Source organism: Thamnophis sirtalis, unplaced genomic scaffold (assembly GCF_051295495.1).
Source record: "Thamnophis sirtalis isolate CommonGarterSnake01/CBP01778 unplaced genomic scaffold, rThaSir2_p1.2 scaffold_7, whole genome shotgun sequence".
Classification (NCBI taxonomy): Eukaryota; Metazoa; Chordata; class Lepidosauria; order Squamata; family Natricidae; genus Thamnophis; species Thamnophis sirtalis.
In genome coordinates, this window is record NW_028261387.1 from 67,515,862 (window position 1) to 67,536,218 (window position 20,357).

General features: G+C 37.7%; 1 protein-coding gene across 11 annotated transcripts in view; it reads right to left on the reverse strand.

The window, feature by feature from the left end:
• EPB41L1 (erythrocyte membrane protein band 4.1 like 1) overlaps nt 1-20,357 on the reverse strand; it is a 199,366-nt gene that overhangs the window by 22,587 nt on the left and 156,422 nt on the right. For 10 of the 11 annotated variants that reach the window (XM_087720344.1, XM_087720346.1, XM_087720349.1 and 7 more), the window contains 8 exons: nt 19,503-19,721; nt 19,220-19,307; nt 17,550-17,702; nt 15,487-15,584; nt 10,641-10,816; nt 7,898-8,034; nt 5,976-6,011; nt 3,583-3,774 (listed from right to left, as the gene is read on the reverse strand). In XM_087720344.1, coding sequence (XP_087576470.1) covers nt 3,583-3,774; nt 5,976-6,011; nt 7,898-8,034; nt 10,641-10,816; nt 15,487-15,584; nt 17,550-17,702; nt 19,220-19,307; nt 19,503-19,721 — 1,099 coding nt within the window. The remainder of the gene's footprint in view (nt 1-3,582; nt 3,775-5,975; nt 6,012-7,897; nt 8,035-10,640; nt 10,817-15,486; nt 15,585-17,549; nt 17,703-19,219; nt 19,308-19,502; nt 19,722-20,357) is intronic. The other variant, XM_087720348.1, reaches the window with a different exon arrangement.

The window sequence follows — 20,357 nt, forward strand, 5'->3', positions numbered from 1 at the left end:
TGGGTGTGACTCCCTTAACAACCACCTTGCTTAACAACCTAAATTCTAGCCTCAGTTGTGGTTGTAAATTGGGGACTACCGGTATTAATCATGACTCAGCTGCTGAACTCTGCTATTCCATTTTCTCTTTCTATTGGAACACTTCAAGTCTATCAGAGCTATCCAGAATTTTCACCTTGATTTCAAACCAATATCTTTGCTCTCCTTTTTTATATGTAAGAATGCTTTCCCAATTAAAAGTTGAATTAGGGTCCACGGGACCAGCCATAATAGTTGAATTATATGTCTGCTAAGTTCACTTTCAAAAGCGCCTTGCCTGTTGATGAAAGTGTGTCTGCCTCCCAACCTTTCATTTGGAAAAATGAGTCATGAAATGAAACCTAGAGAAGTAAAAGGACTTGGACCTGCTATATTTCTTTGAGGATAAACAAAAGATCAGGCAAATGCATCAATGACTTCTGCAGCTTCCTTCACTGGTTAGGATTTTGTGCTTCCAACTTTCCTGAGTTCAAGTTTAATCTATGTCTCACCGGAAGAAACCTCAACACCTTACTCATTACTGTATTAATAGAAATTATCAAATGTTTTATGGATCTACTCATGAAGACCAAGAAATACCCAAGAACAGAGGTCATCTCCTATGGTCAAACAAAGGTCACTGGTTTATAAAATATTAATTGTTCACCAAATTAGAAGATGTTTTCATTTAAAAGCTGAGTGTTTCATAAATATGTGATTTTCTACGATGTTAGACTGCATTTTTAAGTAATGGCTATACAGATTATTTTCAGTTATGTTGAAGGAAACGACAGTAGAGTCTTCTTCCAGCTTTCTTACTTTAATCAGAATATCCCATAATACAGTAAGCTTATATTATGGGATATTCTGCACCTGACTGGCTTTGGTTACAATAAAAAGAATTCTTGTAAACAGAGAAACACTACCTTCAGTATAATTGTCAAAATGATAGGGTTCATGCCAAAATCTTGAGGGCCAATTACTATGTGTTTATGATGGTATTTTATAGTGTTATAAGCATTGGAGTATTTTTCTAAATCAAGATTAGGATGCAAATGAAACTAAATATATATTCCATAATAAGAAGTTTCTCAGAAATTCTTTACACTCAATTTGAGCCTTGCTGTTAAGAGATATTTTCACACAGTTATCCAAGATGTGTCGGCAAGTGAGTGCATCTACTATTAAACAAATACTGGGACTCCTTTTTTGCTTCCTTGCTTTCACTTCCTGATGCATTCCAATGATGATATGAACAGAGTGGCAACAGAGATACCGTGTTTCCCCAAAAATACGTCCTAAGTAAGTCCTAGCTTGATTTTTACACATGTGCCTAATATAAGCCCTACCCCAAAAGTAAGCCCTAATTAGGGCCCCGCCCACTTCAGGATGTACAGGTAAAAATTAAGCTAGGGTGGGGATGGAGGTGGGTGGAGCTGCCCTTACCTTTGGACAGTTGTAGCCAGGCCTTGCACACCTCAACCCATTTCTTCTGCAGCTGGCAAGACTTTCCTGAAGGCCTCTGTAGCCAATAACACAGCTGGGATCAATCCAGAGCTCTATTATTGGCTGCAGAGGCCTTCAGGAAAGCCTTGCTGGCCTTGTCAGATTAAAAAATTCCTAAAGGCCTCTGATAGCAAAAAAATAAATAAAAAAAGAGGCTGGGGAAGACACACGTAAGTGAGGTGAATCAGTGGATGACATCCCCTTCCCCAAAAATAAGCCTGGTGCCTTATAAGACAGTGTCTTATTTTCAGGGAAACATGGGTACGTTTTAAGAATCTGTTTAGTGGCAAAGGACTACCTTTAAATAATCGGATCAACTCATAATAACAATGTAAATTACTTTTCCTGGCACCAATTTCTGTATAACAACACATGAATATAATTTAAAATTTTCCCATGCAAAAGATAATGAAACTTGGCTTTCAAAACAGTTCATCTAAAAAATTAGTCTTAACAGGATTCAGTCTTTTTACTCACTGCTTTATGGATGCTCAACTAGCTTGGAGAAAGCTGAATACAACAGCTTTCTATACAAAGCTGTATTTCTTACAATGACTCACTGTGGGAAACTATTTGAAAAAGTGTTCGCCTTATGCATTATTCTAACCTCATAGTCCAATTGCTATGATTCACATGGTAAATGGCTTTCATATTTAAGGAAGTCTAATAATATCCATGTATCTCTAATATGTAAGCCTAGGATCATTTATATTTTCTAACTTATACATGTCATTTTCATTTGTGATATGGGCTTATTAATTGTATTACCAAAATTTAATTTTATATGGCTGCTTTATTCATTATTTTGCCTTTCAATTAAACCCTTGCCTGCAAGGTCTTAAATTATTTTTAAAATCTTTTTTTGAGATTGTATAATCCCTAAAATAGGCAATAAATAGTAGATTGATATTATCTATATGTCAGGTAAGGAATGCAGACATACAAAATTTGATTTATGAGTATACATGTATATTCCTAGGACCTTCTATCTGTTTGCCTTTAAGAAAAAGAATCATGAGGTAAATCGTTATAATGCCCAAATTGAAATGCTATTTGTCTTCTTTATTAGATGATCAGACCAGGATAGTTAAGAGTTGAACACAAGCATCTGATCAAAGCTTGGCAATCTTCAAGCCATTATTGTAATGCATAGCTTTACTTTCTCTAGTTCAATATGAATATTCATATTAAAGCCAATATTAGAGAAATGTTCATAACATCATAATTACTGGAATAAATAAGAAAGGATCTTGTAGAGACAGCAGAGGGGATACAGAAAAAAACTTCCTTGTCAAAATATTATGGAATGTTTACTTAAATCTGACAATATTACAATTTTAAAGCAGCAGAAGACAGAGCACTTGCAAAGTAAATAATGAAGATATGTAACGCAGCACAGTTTGATAGTACAGACAGGAGAAAAGCAAAAACATTAAGAGCCACTTTCTCCAATATCATTTTTCTCAGATGTGTGCACTATAACCAGAGGTGGTATTCAGCTGGTTTGGACCGGTTCTGTCGTATCAGTAGTGGAAATTTTGAGTAGTTTGGAGAACCAGCAAATGCCACCTCTGGTTGGCCTCGCCCTCGCTCTCCCACTGTTCCCTGTCCTATATTTCTTTGTTTTTTAGCTCAGCTGATTCGTGCAGCAGAGCAGGTTGCCATGCCTCAGCTGAGATAAAAAGCAGCTCAGATCACCATGACACAGTGGGTAGTCTTTGAATGCTACACGCGTGCAGGAACCACACGTTAGATGCACGTGTGTTCAAAGCAAGTGTGCACACGCAAAATGCTCTCTCGTAGAACAGGTAGGAAAAGATTTGGACTCCCCCACTGACTATAACCCACATGCTATCTGGAAATAATGGCAGCTCTAGTTTCAATACATTTGGAAGGCAGGAAATTGTGGAAGGCAGTAGTAAGGATGGTTCTATCAAGCCACTAGTTAAGATTAATTCTTCTAAATGGCAGAAGAATCAAGTATATAAATAGCAAAATAGCATAACCCCAATATGCATAATGAATAACTTTGTATCATAAGAATAACAACAAACAAACCTCATTGGCCTTCTCAGGGGTCCCTTTTGGCGTCTCATCTTCATGTTTGGGTGAAGAAGAAGCAGGCGAAGAAGGCAGCCTTCTATCCCGATCTCTGTGCACGAGCTTGCTATTGGGTTCCTTCAGGGTCCGTTTCAACTCATTAATGCTGGCCTGGTGCTTTAGCAAAACATCTTCCGGTTTGTCTAAAAACTTTTGGATGGAGAGGGGAAGGTAACTACTACGGTGAGGGTTAGAGAAAGGAGCATGAGTGGAGTGAGATGATTGTCAGATGGGAGCTTCAGAGTGTTTAGAATTGGAGGCTTCATTGCCTAGAAAGTGAAGTCCCCGCATAATAGTCAATGTAAATCATTCAGCCAATTTCAGGACTGGACATCCAAACGGGTTTCAGTTCCCATCCTCCCTTGGCCAAGGAGAGATGGAGTTCACTAAGGTTATTATCTAATTGATTGGGAGGTAAGAAGATTGGAGAAGACTGGCTTAGAAAGATCAAACTATTGAAATAGAATCTTATCCTTTTGATTGTTCAGGATCAAAAAGCTGCCTCTTAAGAGTTACAGAGGCTTCCATTATTCTTTCTTATCTAAAGACATAAGATTCTAGAGTGCCTGTGAAGTCAGGATTCCATAATTCCAGAACTAGCAACTCATGGACCAGGAAACAAACAGTGGGAAATGTGTTCTTAGCCAGTGTACACTGTCTCCTATAGTAGTTTGTACATAGCTTTCTGAAGGAATAAATTAATATTTAAATTGGGCCAAAGTAAACTGCAAAACAGGAAAAAGAGTTCCAAACATAGTATACATGTTTGCTGAGTATAAACTTGGGTTTCAGGATCAGCACTAAAAAAAACCTAATCCATTTCATATGTTTTTACTATGGCTAAGTGAAGCTTCACTTTCTTGGACAGTGTAAGCTAATTAAAAAAGAGGAAATATTCATATAATAATTCCCATCCATTATGTCTAATTCCCCTCATTCTAGAGGTGGCATTCAGCAGGTTCTGACCAGTTCTAGAGAACCGGTAGTGGAAATTTTGAGTAGTTTGGAGAACCAATAAATACCACCTCTGACTGACCCTGCCCCCATCTATTCTCTGCCTCCCGAGTCCCAGCTGATTGGGAGGAAATGGGGATTTTGCAGTAACCTTCCCCCTAGTGGGGAGGGAATGGAGATTTTACAATATCCTTCCCCTGCCACGCCCACCAAGCCATGTCACACCCACCAAGCTACACCCACAGAACCGGTAGTAAAAAAAATTGAATCCCACCACTGCTCTAGACCAAGAGAGAGGGGAACTTCACAAGAGACAAGAAACAAGGAATGCACATCTCTGAAGCAGTTTGTCAATTGCCCCTTCACATAAAGCTAATGATGTAAATAAAGACTGTACAGGGTTGCAATAAAACATGCAGAATTATTGGATGATGAGAAAATATGGAGGGAATAGCCAGCACTGAACTTCAGGCGCTTGGAGAATATTTATATGTCAGAAGTCTATGAAACAGCCAGACTAATAATGAGAAATAGACATCTAGCATAGTAAACTCAGTTTGTAAATAAACTTCTTTATTCTGATTGTAGCTTGAATTTTGTTATTACTCAAATTTGCTAAAATGAAAATAAAAACTCTTATATGTAATTCAATGGAATTTAAACTAATTGCCAATTTTGCTATAAAAACAAATAAAAATTTCCCAAGCTTTGATCTACTTGGTGGGATCCATCTTCAGGTCATTAACTTTGTAGAACATTATAAACATCCACATTGCTACATGGAAGATATTATGACCGGTTTTGGGGAGTGCTCCATTTTTCAAATAATCTAACAATTACATTCATAGCCTCATAAGACTGATCATTAAAAAGAGGAAGTGAACAATAAAAGCAACTTTTTGATGTTGCTTTGTATATCTTGGCACCCTAGGCAATGATTAAATCTAAATCCCATTTTTAGTTTTGGCTTAAAGCTTTTAACATTCTGACCTGCAATTCACTTATGTAAATTTGTGTCAAGGCTATGTCTGCATCTTCAGAAAGTATCTCCTTCCTGAAAATATCAGGGTTGGGAATGGGGTGGGGGTGGGGAACAGGGATAAATGAATGCCATGAAAGAGCAAAAGAATCAGTTGGATGACAAAATAGTTATGATTTTCTAGCAAGCAAGTAGCTGAAGAACTCTAGCTTCTTGCTCACATGACAAAATGAATGGAAAATGCTGACTTAATGGGGTACAAGATGCAGCTTGTGTATCAAGGGGAAGATCCCCTTCATTTCCACCTTGATCTGCATCTTGCATCCTGTTAGAAAGGGCCACATGTGTATGTTGGCATTTCTTAAAAGATGAAAACTAGGAGTGCATTGATGAAAAACTAAAACATTCCAGAAAATACCTCCTGTTTGTGCCTTGGGGTGGTTTCTTGATCCGGCTGGTAGCAAAAAGAGGTGGGAGGGAGGGTAAATCAGTTAAGGGAACTCCTGTAATAGGCTACAATGTTGCCACAATTTTAATTCAGGTATCAAGAAAATGATAAATCTTTGATGCCACACACTTTCTATAAGAGGTTGTCACCATTTTTCTAGATGCAGGAAATCACTGTATGAATTGTATAGCATTGTATTAATCTATGTAGGTCTCATACCCTGCTTGATTTGTAATATGCATTTTGAATGAAATCTGCCAGCACACATACAAAAGAAGTCACTTCTCCGTAAATGTTTTACAGAAGAGGAAGGACAGGACTTTGGCTGCTCAAGAAGACACATCTGCAAAGATTCAGCAGACATGGGCTCAATGGTGGGATTCAGCCGGTTCGGGTAAACCAGTTGTTAAATTGCTGGCTGGCCCTGCCCCTTCCTGCCCTGCCCCTTCCAGGAGTCCCCATGCATCCCGTTTTTGCTCTCAGGAGACTGCAGGGAGGCCTACTAAGCCCAAAATGAGGTATGGGGGGGACACTCCCCCATAGCCCGTTTTTGCTCCTGGGTGTGTGTGTGCAGGAGGCAGAGTACTCCCTGTGACAGCCCCTGGCCATGCCCATCCAGCTGGTCATTAAGGCAGAGAACTGGTTGTTATGTTATTTGAATCCCACCATTGCATGGACTGTATTCTTCACATATCTGTAGATTCTGTTTATTTATCCCTGACATTGTCAAAAGACCAGGTTTAGGTATTGAAGCAATAGGACACTAGAAGAATCCTACTTGACAGAAATGACAATACTGCCTTTCCCAGAAAGGCTCTTTGGAAGACACATTTGGAAGACAAACTTGTCAAGTCACTGTTTCTTAATCGAAAAAGCCTCCATGATCACCACAGTATCTGCAATGGAGCAGTGCATTGTCCTTGCTTATCCTTCTGCCTACAGTGAGGAAAATCAGCAAAATTCAGCTTTAAAAGCCCAAATTGGATTCACATATTTGATAATGGGGAGACTATGCTTCTAACCACTGAGCCCTGGTGGCACAGTGGTTAGAATTACAGGCTAACTCTGCCCAGAGTCAGGAGTTCAATCCTAATGGGGCTCGAGGTGAACTCAGCCTTCTATCCTTCCAAGGTCAGTAAAATGAGGACCCAGATTGTTGGGGGCAATATGGGGACTCTGTAAACTGCTCAGAAAATTCTGTAAAGAACTAGAGAGCAGTATATGAGTCTAAGTGCTATTGCTATTGCTATGCTTCTAAAACTGTTATTGACACACTGGGTAAATGTTTCCTGTGTCATATCATGGAATAAAAGACCAGTTTTCAGATTTCAGGATGATTGATTTCCCCAAAGAACAAGACTCCAAAGATAGCAGCAGTTTAACAATGGAAGTTACAGTTTGTCTTTGGAAATTCATACTGGAGGCTGAACAACTAGTACATGATAACTGCTAGTGGGAACTTACTTGTTATGAGACTAAGAAGTATTCTAATAAATAGAATATAGTATAGATAGAAAATATTAATAATATTATCATTGCTCGCCACAATGTTTTTGGTACTTCCTAGAAGAAAGCTAAGATGTTTACATATCAAGTGTAGAATCCAGCCTCCAAATGCAGATCAAGTATAGCATAGGTTTTATACCAGGGATGAAATTCAGCAGGTTCTGACAGGTTCTAGAGAACCGGTGGCAGAAATTTTGAGTAATTTGAAGAACCGGCAAATATTGTCTCTGGCTGCCCCCCACACCCAAATCTATTGTCTGCCTCCTGAGTACCAACTGATCTGGAGGAAATGGAGATTTTGCAGTATCCTTCCCCTGCCACGCCCACAAAGCCATGCCCACGTAACCAGTAGTAAAAAAAAATTGAATTTCACCATTGTTTTGTACCTTTAACTCCTTGATTTTTGTTGGAGTAGTCACCTCTTCATCTTCAGATCTCGTCCTTCCCCTATACCTATCATCTTCTCTCTTGTCTGACTCTGTTCCATCGTGATTCTCACTCACTGAAGCTGGGCGGGAGAATTCTGCATAGGAGAGACGGAAAGAAAGAGAGAGGAAGAGCAGCCCTATTTTGTCCCATTGACTTTAGTTGAATAAAGATGTTATTTCCAATGCTTTTAAATGCTCCTAAGACTAAAGATCCTGTGTTCAAGAATTCAAAAGCTCTTTTTGGGACATGCCTTAGAGGTACATAACATGCAGTGCCATAAAACCAGCTTCTAAAAGTCAAATTTTAGTTTGATTCTTGTTCTGTATTCCTTAGATTCCTTAAAAGTGAATTCCTTGATAATCCTAAAATGTTTCTATTTATCTACTTGTTACACAGCATTTTGTATGACAATTGATTTGCACATTATTTAAATCAACCAAATGGGAGTGCTTTACATATGGTGGATAGAAGCAAGAAGTATGGCTTACTTCCTATATTTCAGACATACAAAACATCTATATCCCTTGAATTTTATGAATATTGCTGTTCTCTATACAAGTCGTTCTAGACTTAAACCAAAATTGGGACCAGAATTTCAATTGCTAATGATACAGTCATTTAGTGAGTCATTATGTAACCAGACCCAATTTCATAACCATTTTACTGTAGTCACTAATCAGATAACATGGTTAAGTGAATTACATGGTCTTTAAGTGAATCTGGCTTTCACAATTGATTTTGCTTGTTGAATGCTAGCTGTGAATATCGTAAATTGGGATCATGTGACTAAAAAATGCTGCAATTATAACAAATGCAAGCTGGTTGTACCCAAATTGCAATCATAAGGCTGCAAGGGTAGTGCAACAACCATAATTTTGAAGACTGGTTGCATGTCATTTTTCCTGTTGCAACTTTGAAGTGTCATTAAATGAACAGTTGTAAATTGAGGAATTAAGAGTGTTTTGCAAAAGATGATTCCATTTATCATGAATCAGACTCGCTATTTCACACTAGTAATACTGTTTCAGATGCAATAACAAATGCTCACAATAAACGCTCTTTTTTAGCCTTTAAATTGAAATACACCCATAGTTAAGTCTTTAAAACTTCTGAGGATATTGGCATCTCAACAGAAATCTGAATTCCATCTGTGGTTGATTTCTCAGTGTAAGAGAGCAATATGCAGGAGAAGATCCAATTGCTAAGAGGAGGAAACTGGTGATTCTAAAGAAAGAGCTTTCAACAAGGGCTCCTTACATCTCTTTTTCATGCCTTGATAGCCCAAAAGAGATGGTGCCCCATGATGCCCATTTTAATATTGCCTACCAAGGATGATGAGGTCACTTGCATGAAGCATGGAATACACCGTTGTTACTCTACCATGGCTATACAAAAGGATAGAGGGAATGAGGCCATTTGTGGAACAGCGTCAATCTTCTCTCTGCTTTCACATTTGTTGATCTTCAAAGAAAAGAACCTGGAGTTGCTTTAGAGAATGTAATTTACAGACAGGAAACATCTTCCACTTACTTATAGAAAGTGAAGCTTTCTCTGTCCAGAAAATTGTGAATAGAATTGTATCGGTCTGGAGAAGGAGAGGGGAATGCCTTTTAGCTTCTCTCTCGAGTGCTCTTTATTGAAAGAGTTGTGAACTTCAACATCGACTACATAATGAAAAAACTATGCTGATGAGAAGTTGTATGGAAAACTGTATCTTGTAGCTGCTGTGTATCATCTCTTGCAATTGATGTCTAATCACTGTTGGCGGGCTGGTTGCCCAAAAGAGAACCCATCCATTAATCAATATCTGCATTCTTTTTCTAGCTAGAATCAAAGAGAGTGCATATGTCTAAGTGACCTAACTGTATTGGGGGTATGGAGCAAAAATCCCAAAGGAACATATTTCTAAAGCCTGGAAACTATTTGTTAACTTTCAATTGCCTCCTTGTACTGGCAAAAGAGAGCAGGTCTCAATCAGAGAATTAATTATGGATAAGCCACAGCTTGACACTGCGTTCATCTCTACAAGAAAAGCAACACCCTAGAATTGCTACCACATTTTCCTTTATGTAAAATGTAATTTACTGTTGCCTCTTAGACTTATGTTAGAGTCAAGCAACCTATAAGTCCAGTCAATAATAAAATAAAACATCCACATCTGCTTATTCCAGGTCCTTGTGAAGGGCTCAATAGGTGGCCAAAATGCCAAATCCAGTCTGAACATCTGCGAGAATAATTCATGCATTCAGATTCATACAATCATTTGCTCTGCTTCACTAGCAATAATGTCAACAATATAAATTGAACTAAATAAATAAAACAATAGGGAATTGTTTGGCCACTTCCTTCTTCCCAAATACTTTTCTAGCATTCCAGTCTAGCTTACAGTCTTAGAATTTCTTACAAAAATTCCCATCCAAGTACCAAGCAGGTTCAATCTTCCTTGGCAAAAAATAAGCCAAAATCTACTAGCTAATGCCTTTTACAATCCATGCATGCTTTACTTATAGATCAACTGGAAGAATCCTTCTATGGCCCTCTGGAAAAAATGTTCAACATCTCACCAGCAAAAAGAAATAATAATGTGATACTCATCCCTCCACCCACCCACCCCCAAAACATGGTTCCATTCTTTGAACAAAGCCTTCCCATACCCACCAGGGAACCAATCTCCCTCCCCCTCCCCAATTTGGGGCATACCTCCATCGAGGCTGCGAGACATGGTGTACCGTTTGCTGGAGGAACGTTCAAAGTAAGGGGCAGGACGATCAATCAAAGCGCTGGCTTGCCGAGTTTGAGCCTGTGTTCGCCCACTGTAGCGGAATTTGGAGCCCATTACTAGGAAACCTTTTGGAGGAGGCTCGGGTGACACCAGCCTGCAAAAAGAAAACTGTAATGGGTAAAGATCCCTAACTTTTGAAGTTGTAAAATAGGTTTGAAATTTTCAGAGTGTGCTATAGATGGTCTCACCAGATGGTTCCCATGAGGAAGGGCTTGCCTGTGGACTCATGGCTACAAAAATGGAATGGAATGGAATAGAATAGAATATGGAAGGGACCTTAGAGGTCTTCTATTCCAGCCCCCTGTTCAAGCAGGAGAACCTATACCATTTCAGATAAGTGACTGTCTAGTCTCTTCTTAAAAATCTCCAGTTCCTATTCAATCACAAACACTCATTTTCCAGAAGACAAGCTGAGGCTCTGAAGGAATATGCAAAATATCTCCTATGTTTCCTTATTACTTCCTTCATGGAAGCCCTTTACTTCCTAAAAAGAATTGATTGCAGTACTGCTTTCTTCTTTTCTGAGTGGGTTCACAGATTTCAACAGTAGTGCAAATCTAGGTACCTACTGTTTTGATTACCTAACAGATATTATAAAGCACAGGACAATGGCAATTAACTTTGAAGCATGGTAATATGCCATTTATATAAATCATAATTTTAAATAATCAAGAAGGGGAAAAGGAAAGGCAGAACACCAGATGGGATTGAGAGGTGCCATTGGTATACCAGGTCTATGCACATTAGATTGGGAACTCATTAAGCCAATGCAAAGATCACCATTGCTATGTTCCATTTTGGAATGCTATTTTATTCAGCATTGGGTCAAATAATTGCAAGTGGTTTTTTTCCCATACAAGTGCCATTAAATGAAATATATATATTAGAGCCAATCCTCCTAAAATAATTCAATATTCTCAATGACATAAATAAGTTCTATCATAATAGTGATTTTTAGGGATAACATTTTTAATGTAGCATTTGGAGTTTCCAATTAATTTTTGAAGCCACAATTTTAATGTTTCTCTCATTCTGCCTTGCAAAGATTTGAGCCGCCTTTAAACAGACTGAGATGATAGGCATCTACTTTGTGTTCCAAAATGCAGGAAAGAGAAACATTGCTTTTAAATGTTCCAGGAACTTGGGGCAAAAAAGCTGCAAAGTTTTCCTATGGGTTGGTTTTATGAGTCTTCCAATTCCGATCATGATTATTGCAGTCTAATTTGATGCAGTCTAAAATTCTACTTCTTTGGTCATCTATTAATATCTCTACAAAGTCTAAAAAGCTCTTATGCCTCAAGGCAATATAGCTACACAATGTCAGCTTCCTGGATCACTATGATTCATTTTAAAAGCCTGTGTCTTCTTATCTCACTGATCGAATGGGCTTTCCACTCTTTAGAGCGGCTTATAACTTTTGTATCTATAAGGAAAGTTATATGTAACAGACCCTCTTCTTTCAATTTCGCTGATAATATATGGCCAAATGGTATGTGACATTGAAAATTCTTACTATCCCATTAAGATACAAAATAGCAGGAAAGTTTATTTCAGACTAAATAATTTTTCTGTTTCAGAATCAGAAGCCTATCAAGAGGATAGTAATAAAGACTATTTGAAAAAAAAGAAAAATAAATTGCTGGAGTAGCAGTTGCTCAGTAAAGCAGACTCTATACCTAAAGACTAAACTTTTAAGCGAGGAGTTATCTAGCTTTTCCTTTTTTCTTCTTTTCATAATAATTTTATTAAAATTGACAATAGAAAGGTAGAAGATTAATACAAACTAAGAAAAATATAAAAAATAAAGAAAGAGCAGAGATAGAAAAAGCAAAAAGAATACATATATAAGACAATTCCCCACTTCCTCCAAACAAGCCTTCAAATACAGCCTTTTTATAAACATTACTAAGAAATAAAGCAAAAGAAATATATCCCCATATATAAACAGAATCCTGGCCAAGTTTTTTTTTTTTGCATTTATAGCTACCAGGAACCACAACACATATATTTTAATCCTGGTCAAATAAGTTCACTTTATATTCTTTTTGTTTACTTTTTAAAGGTTGGTCTTTAATCCCATCAAATAAAGTTCTGCAAGTTGATTTCCTATCATTTTCTCTTCGTTTTCTTTCCTTTCCAGCTTCAGCAATGTAGCGTCTTTGTAAATCCAAAATAAGAAAAGCTTTTCAAATCATTCTTCTGATTTATTATTTGTATGTCCCCTTTAGTTATTAATACAATGACTGTTTCAAATGTATATTTATCATGGTATCCTTTGCCATACCACTCTTGTAGTCTGGCACTTTTATACCCATTTTCATATCCATGTTGAAATTAGTCTGTTTTACCTAGCAAAATCTGTTCCTCTTTTATAGCCTCTGTTATATCCATTTTTATAACATCAAACAATATTGCAAGTAAATTGTGAGTAGATTGTTCCCAAGCAGCCTTAATTTCTTCCATAGTCAAATAATATTGCTTTACTGAATTTAATGGGCATCTTCTCTTTTAATTGTGATCTTTAGTTCTTTCTGGTTCCCTCAAGTCAATCTTCAAAGTGCCCTATCGTATGTTTATTTTCCAATCAACAAAACTTTCTCACAGGAGAATTTCTTACAATTGATTTTAAAATCTTATCATATTCTTTTATAAAATGTTAAAGATCTCATAGGAAATATTCCTTCAAATCCATTTAGTCCTTTAACTTGCCAAAATCAACATTCTCATCCCTTTTTGCTGTTGTTCAAAAGTTAGTTTTTCTTTTTAATCCTTAAAGCTACATAAAATTTCCTTCATCTAGAGTAGAAGGAAACTCTCCTGGCACTATGAACATTTTTCTCACAGGTTCTTAAGAATCAGAAAATCATTAGTAATCAACTTTCTAGAGTATTCCTAGAGCAGTTCTGCCCCCTTAGAGGGCAGAACAAGAAGCAATGGGTAGAAACTAATCAAAGAGAGAAGCAACTTAGAACTGAGGAGAAATTTCCTGACAGTTAGAGCAATTAATCAGTGGAACTTGCCTCCAGAAGTAGTGAATGCCCCAACACTGGAAGTCCTTAAGAAAATGTTGGATAGCCATTTGTCTGAAATGGTGTAGGGTTTCCTGCCTAGGCAGGGGGTTGGAGTAGAAGACCTCCAAGGTCCCTTCCAACTCTGCTATTGTATTGTATTGTATTGTATTGTATTTAAGAGAGGAAGTAGAAGAATAGTGTCCATTTGAAGGTGCAAAACCACAACTAAAGCAGGGTGATTTCTCCCCCCCCCCCCCCAAGCTCTCAAACCCTTTGGAGATCACAATTTTGCAATTTCTTTGTAGAGAGCCTCTGAATGGAGCAAAGATATAGATAATCTAGCACGCTCTATATTATAGAGATATATCTCTTGCTTTATTGTTACATTGATGGATTCTTCTGTTTTCAAACTTTATCTTTTGCCAATTCATCAAATTGGTACAAAACATATAGGGTTTTACATTTTAGTTGCAATTGTTGCGAGAGAAATCAAACCATTCAATTAGTAAACATAATTGTTGTCTAAGTTATACATTTGACCACCAGCATGCTAAACAACTCTATGAGCCACACAAGACAAATACAATATATGTAATCTTTCTAAAGTAGCAAACTGGACTTAGTTCAATAAAGGGTGCTTTGAAAACAAATAGTTTATATTCATTTCTCCCAAATGCTCTCTCCTTTTCTTTCCTAGAAAGGGATTTGGAACAAAGGTCACGTTTGCACATAGGTCTCATGTGAACCCATTGTACTGGTTGTGTATGCTGACATCTGCTGACCAAGCTCTTTGGGGGGAAGATAATTTATATTTCTAAAAATATATCCACTGTTGTAGCCTGTGCTAATATGAGAGCATCTGCTTTCAAACATCTGTTATTTTATCAACACAAATATGGAGTTTGTATAAAGCTGTGGAGGAAGTTTTAAAAATTAGATTCAAAATCTTAAAACTACTCTATATGCAGGAACATCACACCATGCAATAAAGATTATGTGTCATCAGGTTGTTTTCAACTCCTAGTGACCTCATAGATGCCATTTAAAAAGTACAGAGTCTCCTTCAAAGATATAGCCATGCAGGGTTTCCTTTTCCTTTTTAGCAAAAACATAGGACTTCTTCTAGGATGTTTTTGCAACTTCCCAGTCTAGGCAACAGCCCTGCTATTCACTGAAGATCTTTCATCTTGTCTGATCTGATCCTGCTTAATTCCTGAACCAAGTTAATGCCAACCAGATATTACCACCTGCTGAAACAGAATAACTGAGCTGAGCTGAAAAGTAAAAGATGTAATTTTATAGGACAGACAGGGCTGCACATCTGTCAGATATAAATGAGTTGGATATAAATAAGTTGAATATAAATGAGTTGGATGACTCTTATTTCTTTGCCACATTGCTCTTGAAATAACTAAGTTTAGTTCTTGGCTAGGAGAACATTATCAAGTTCAAATCTAGTCCAATTACGCAGTCATTTGTTTGCAGCTCCCATAATGTCTCTATATGTTTGCTGCCAAATTATAACACTGATAAAATGAGAAAAAAAATACTGAATATGTTGCAATGTGTCTGGTTGAAAATTTTCTTGGTGGGAATGTTTATCTGTGTGAAGGAGCTCAAAGGAGCTTGCATGGGGATCTAATACAGGGATGTCGAGGAAAGGATCTGAAGTTCCACACTCACATTTCTCAATCTCATTTGTAACATTTCACTACAGACTCTCAAACTCTTTCTTAATTTTCCTTTTTCTCACCTGAAAAAAGTGTGATGTTCAATGCAAACCTTCCAGAGTCTCTTAGCTGAGCGATGGTTGGGCAGCTTGAAACCAATGGTACTCTCAAACTGCTCGTACTGTAAACACAGGGGAAGTGTGGGGGGGGGGGAACAAAAATGAGAATCATCAGTCAACTACAAACTGTACCACCAGGAATATCATGAGGCTCTCTGTGCTTCTCCACATGCACACCTGTGTCCATGTGCTTTTTTCTTCTACCCAAAACGGGAAGAAAGCATGTCATTACCTAAATCATTTTCCCAAATGCAGTACGTTCACAACACGTCTTCAGAGAACTGGGCAAATTTGCTGTCAAAACAATAGCAATTGATTGCGGTAGAGGCTGCAGAACCCAGCAAACAGTGGAATCAAGGAGAGTGACAACAGCAAGTAAATGGGATGCAGAGAAAAAGTAAAATGATCAATAAAGTTGTCTAGTTCTCCCAGTGGTAGACAAATAAAATAAAGACAGAGCTCTTGAGGACTTCACAACTCTTCTCAGGTCCTTATTTTCCTTTGAGTAGAAGAAACAAGCCTGTCACAAATTTAATGGCCCAACACTGTAAAAAAGTGGCTTCACGAATGAAAGGTGGCTTCCTTTAAGTCCCCAAAGGACAGCAGGCTGATCAGTTTGTCTTTCGGTTTAGGATTCTTCTTCCTCCCTACAATTCTTTAGGTTCTTTTGCTTCCTAGGGAATGGGAGTCTTGTACATGACAAGGTTTATAAATAATCATACAACGGACCTAATTTCTTGCAAACTACTGACAAGTATTTCTCCAATGGGAATATCAATCTCAAGGAAGATCCACTGGCTATTCCCACCAGTCCAAAAGCCATTATTTGCTAGGCATTCAATCTTCCTGGCAGTCACCATGGAAATAGTTGTGGAGGCAGAGAGGAAGCCCAGCAACTGAATGAGAAGAGCAGTTCTACTGCAGGCCAATCAGAGCCTGGAGGTAGGTGCTGCTTCCAGATGAACCAGAATGTTTGCTGGAGAAGGGACAGGAAGGTTTCACTGTGTTTTCCAGTAGAAATTCTCATTTCCTTATGCTCACCATAATCAGGCTTTAGCTTGCATTAGTAGCAGGCTGTTACTGAGATAGAGGCTCCCTTGGAAGGATTTATTCCTTGGAAGGAGAGAGCCGAGGTAGCGCAGTGGTTAAATGCAGCACTGCAGGCTACTTCAGCTGACTGCAGTTCTGCAGTTCGGCTGTTCAAATCTCACTGGCTCAGGGTTGACTCAGCCTTCCATCCTTCTGAGGTGGGTAAAATGAGGACCCAGATTGTTGTTGGGGGCAATATGCTGACTCTGTAAACCGCTTAGAGAGGGCTGAAAGCCCTATGAAGCGGTATATAAGTCTAACTGCTATTGCTATTGCTATTGCTACTCTCTAAAAAAGTGAGCATCTCAGCACCAGGATAATGCGTAGATGAGCTCACTGAAGTACAGACATCATGATGTAGTTCTAATCTACATATGATCACACGTTACTACTTTTTTTGAGGTTAATTACTCCTGCCCGATATAAAGTAAATCACAAAAACTGGAGTGGTGGGCATTATTCCATTATGCCAAACACAACTGACACAAGAACCTTTTCTTCATAAATGAAAATCTTCATAATGAATTCAAAAGGAAGGGAAGGAAGCGCTCCTCAGCCTCTACCAGGAAAGTAGATATCACGAGAAGAAAAAGAATGTAGAGCAACTTTTATAGTATTTTTTTCCTCCTATGTTTGGAATAAATTAAGAAAAAAGAAAATCTTTTATCCTGAGTTCCATCCATATGCAGAAAGGCAACAGGTAGATTATATTTTCATTCTACTCTACACTTAAAAAAAGCAGAGGCATAAGCAGTGGCACCCAAAATGAATGATTTCCTATTAAGCCAATCTGAAATCTGCTGACACAGCTGATTAAAAAGATCATTCAGATGATCAACAGGATTTGTTTTTGATTTAGTATAAAATACTAAACATGTCTTCTCTTTCCTTTATTCGCTCTCTTTTTAATTTTTCTTCTTCTTTGTGGAAATGCTTACCTCACCAGGTCGAATTTTAATGTAGAAGTTACTTCTTTTGTATGAAATCTTGAGGATCTTGGGCCAGGCAAAACGGTTTATTCTCAGCCTGTCCCTATATATGAGAAGGCCATTGGCACAAACACCCAGCATGATGTCAATGCCTTCTGAATCCTGGGCAAAAGAGGAAAACATTAATACATAGACATCTTCCAGTACAAAGCATTTTTAAACAGGCAAGAAACCAAGGTTAATACATCTAAGGGGCAAAGACAAATCAGCACATTTCCCACTTAAATACCAAGCGGACCACTGTTTACCTCCCACCTAAGGTAGGATTATCGTATATTAAAAACTAGAGGAAGAAAATACTAGCTGGTCCTTAAAAAGTTTGAGAGCTATGGATTTTACCAAGACCACCGGGAAAAAAGTATCTGGGATACCTTATCTTTCCTTGGAATGGGGCATTAAACTGATTGACATACATTTTTTTATCATTTCAAATGCTTGAAGCTTTATGTGGCTGCTTCTATTAATTTCCAGACATAGCTACACAGTTCCACTAAGTACAATGCTCTACTAAAGCAGCTTTCCCACCATGGGTCTTTTTTCCAACTGTGTATAAATCTCTAAGTTTATAACCATCCATGGAGGAACAAGGAAAGGATATATAGGTTTTAGAACCTGGTCTTTTATTAATATTACAAAACAATTTTCTTGGGCTAGGAAAAATCAAGAGCTCATGGCACAAGTCCATCAACCGTTACAGCTCCTGACCTATAATACTGGAGGTATTTTGGCTTGTGTCTTGATCCTACAGTTAGCATTCAATGAATTCTGGGCAAGGGCTATTAAAACTGTTGCAGAATGTTAACAGACGCACATTCACAATTGTGAATTTTCTCTTTTAGTAGCTTCTCCATTTCTTATAACATGAAGAGTGTTTGTTAGATAACATTTTGATGAACTTTTTGTGCTTCAACTCTTCTGCTACTTTTGTAGTTTAACTCCATTAAAAAGTCATCCAACAATCATTGTGCTAAAATAACAGTGTGTAGGACAGGCTTTATATTATTTCAATAATTATATGTGCTGTCGGTCATTAATGGGAAATGGCTTCAAAATTAACTTCTTTGTTGCGGAGCAAAAAATAAGGGAACAATGCAATAACTAATACAGAAAGGAAAGAAAAAATCTAAGGAACTTGAGAGGGCAGGAAGTATAAAATATGCAAAAAATAAATGAGATTCCATAATGGGGCTTTTTCAAATAAAGTATATGTTTCTAGGTTTCTCTTTAAATCTTGCGTAATTTCCCTCCCCCTTTTCAGTCCATTCTTACTGAAAATATTCCACAGCATGGTTGCAAAATACCACAACCTTTTAAAAACTCAATTGAATTTAAATTTCATTTTCTAAATGTTTGTCCCTAGATATCAACATAGCTATCCCTATGATAGCAACCATACAATTTAATTATAAATGAACCAATGTCTTCTACAGAATTTGTCAGAAGACAAAATAACATTTTATGCTTAAACACAATTATCTGAAATGAAAGAACATATAGGTATAAGTGGATGCTACATAGTTTAAGCAAGTTTTTTAAAGGAGTGAATATTGCCTCAGAATAATCCAGTTTTTTTTTTCCACTTGTGTGCCCTCAAAACTCCAACTTTTCACTAAGAATACCTTAGCATGATGCAAGTCAACTCCATACATTGAAAGTTTCTTGGCATTCTCCAGGAAGTGAATCTCTGCCTCGCCAGGTGTCATGCCCCTTTAGAAGAAAAATAAGACAGAAACCGAAGCAATTAAAAAAAAAAGAAAATTATACAGAGTTTGATGAGCAAAAGGCTGACGTGTTTAAAAGACTTTTTAATGACAAATATAGGAAAATATAGGTTATGCAAATCTTTCCAAACTTATTTGCTCTTGATATAAGCAGTAGTAGGGAAAAAAAAACCTTATTCACCGGTAAGTCTTATGTAGCTCCATAATACGTTCTTCCAATTCTCTGGTCTGATTTGGAGCAAAACGTAGTTCACCAACATAATTGCCAACATGTTCTTCAGTATCATAATCCCCCAGTTCAGCTTGTACAGCATAGGAACCTAACAGTGCGTGTGTTACAAAAGAACATGGTAGACGTCCGCTGATAATATCTGCTCGAAGTTGCAGGCACAAGTAATACCTAAGGAGAGGTAGAGGTCATAAAGTTGAAATGTCCATGTAAAAAACACAGGCAGCTAAGGGATGATCATGTTTCCAGACAAGCCTGTTTAACTAGTAATCCACCATTAATTACAGCATGTCCATTTTACACAACAGTCGTCTGGGGAATCTGATAATCTCAGCAATCGGAATTTTGAATTTTAATAACTTAAACTTGGGAATCTGCTTGAAGTGAGAGGGATAGCCAACAAAGCTCACCAGAAAATTGATGAACATCCAGTTTTAATTAATCTCATGTGACTAAAAAAACTGTACCATTTAAGTAAGGCTATAATACTTGAGTGATGGATTATTAACCTTCAACAAGGAAATACACAGAATTAATGCTACAATGAAGGCTTTTTTGCAAAACAAGTTACCTTCATTTGGCAGTCAAATAGGAAACAGCACCAAGGTCTCTGATCCAAACTTTCCCTCCCCTTCAATGCCAAGAATGCAAATGATTATTAGGACAAGGGGCAGAGTGGCTCCTGTGGTTAGAAGGCTAGGCTCATGGTTGGCAGGCTCGTGCTAGAGACCCTGTTGCTGCCATGGGACAGGGTGAGTTCCCATCACTCACTCCAGCTCCTGCTGATCCAGCACGTTGAAAGCAGGG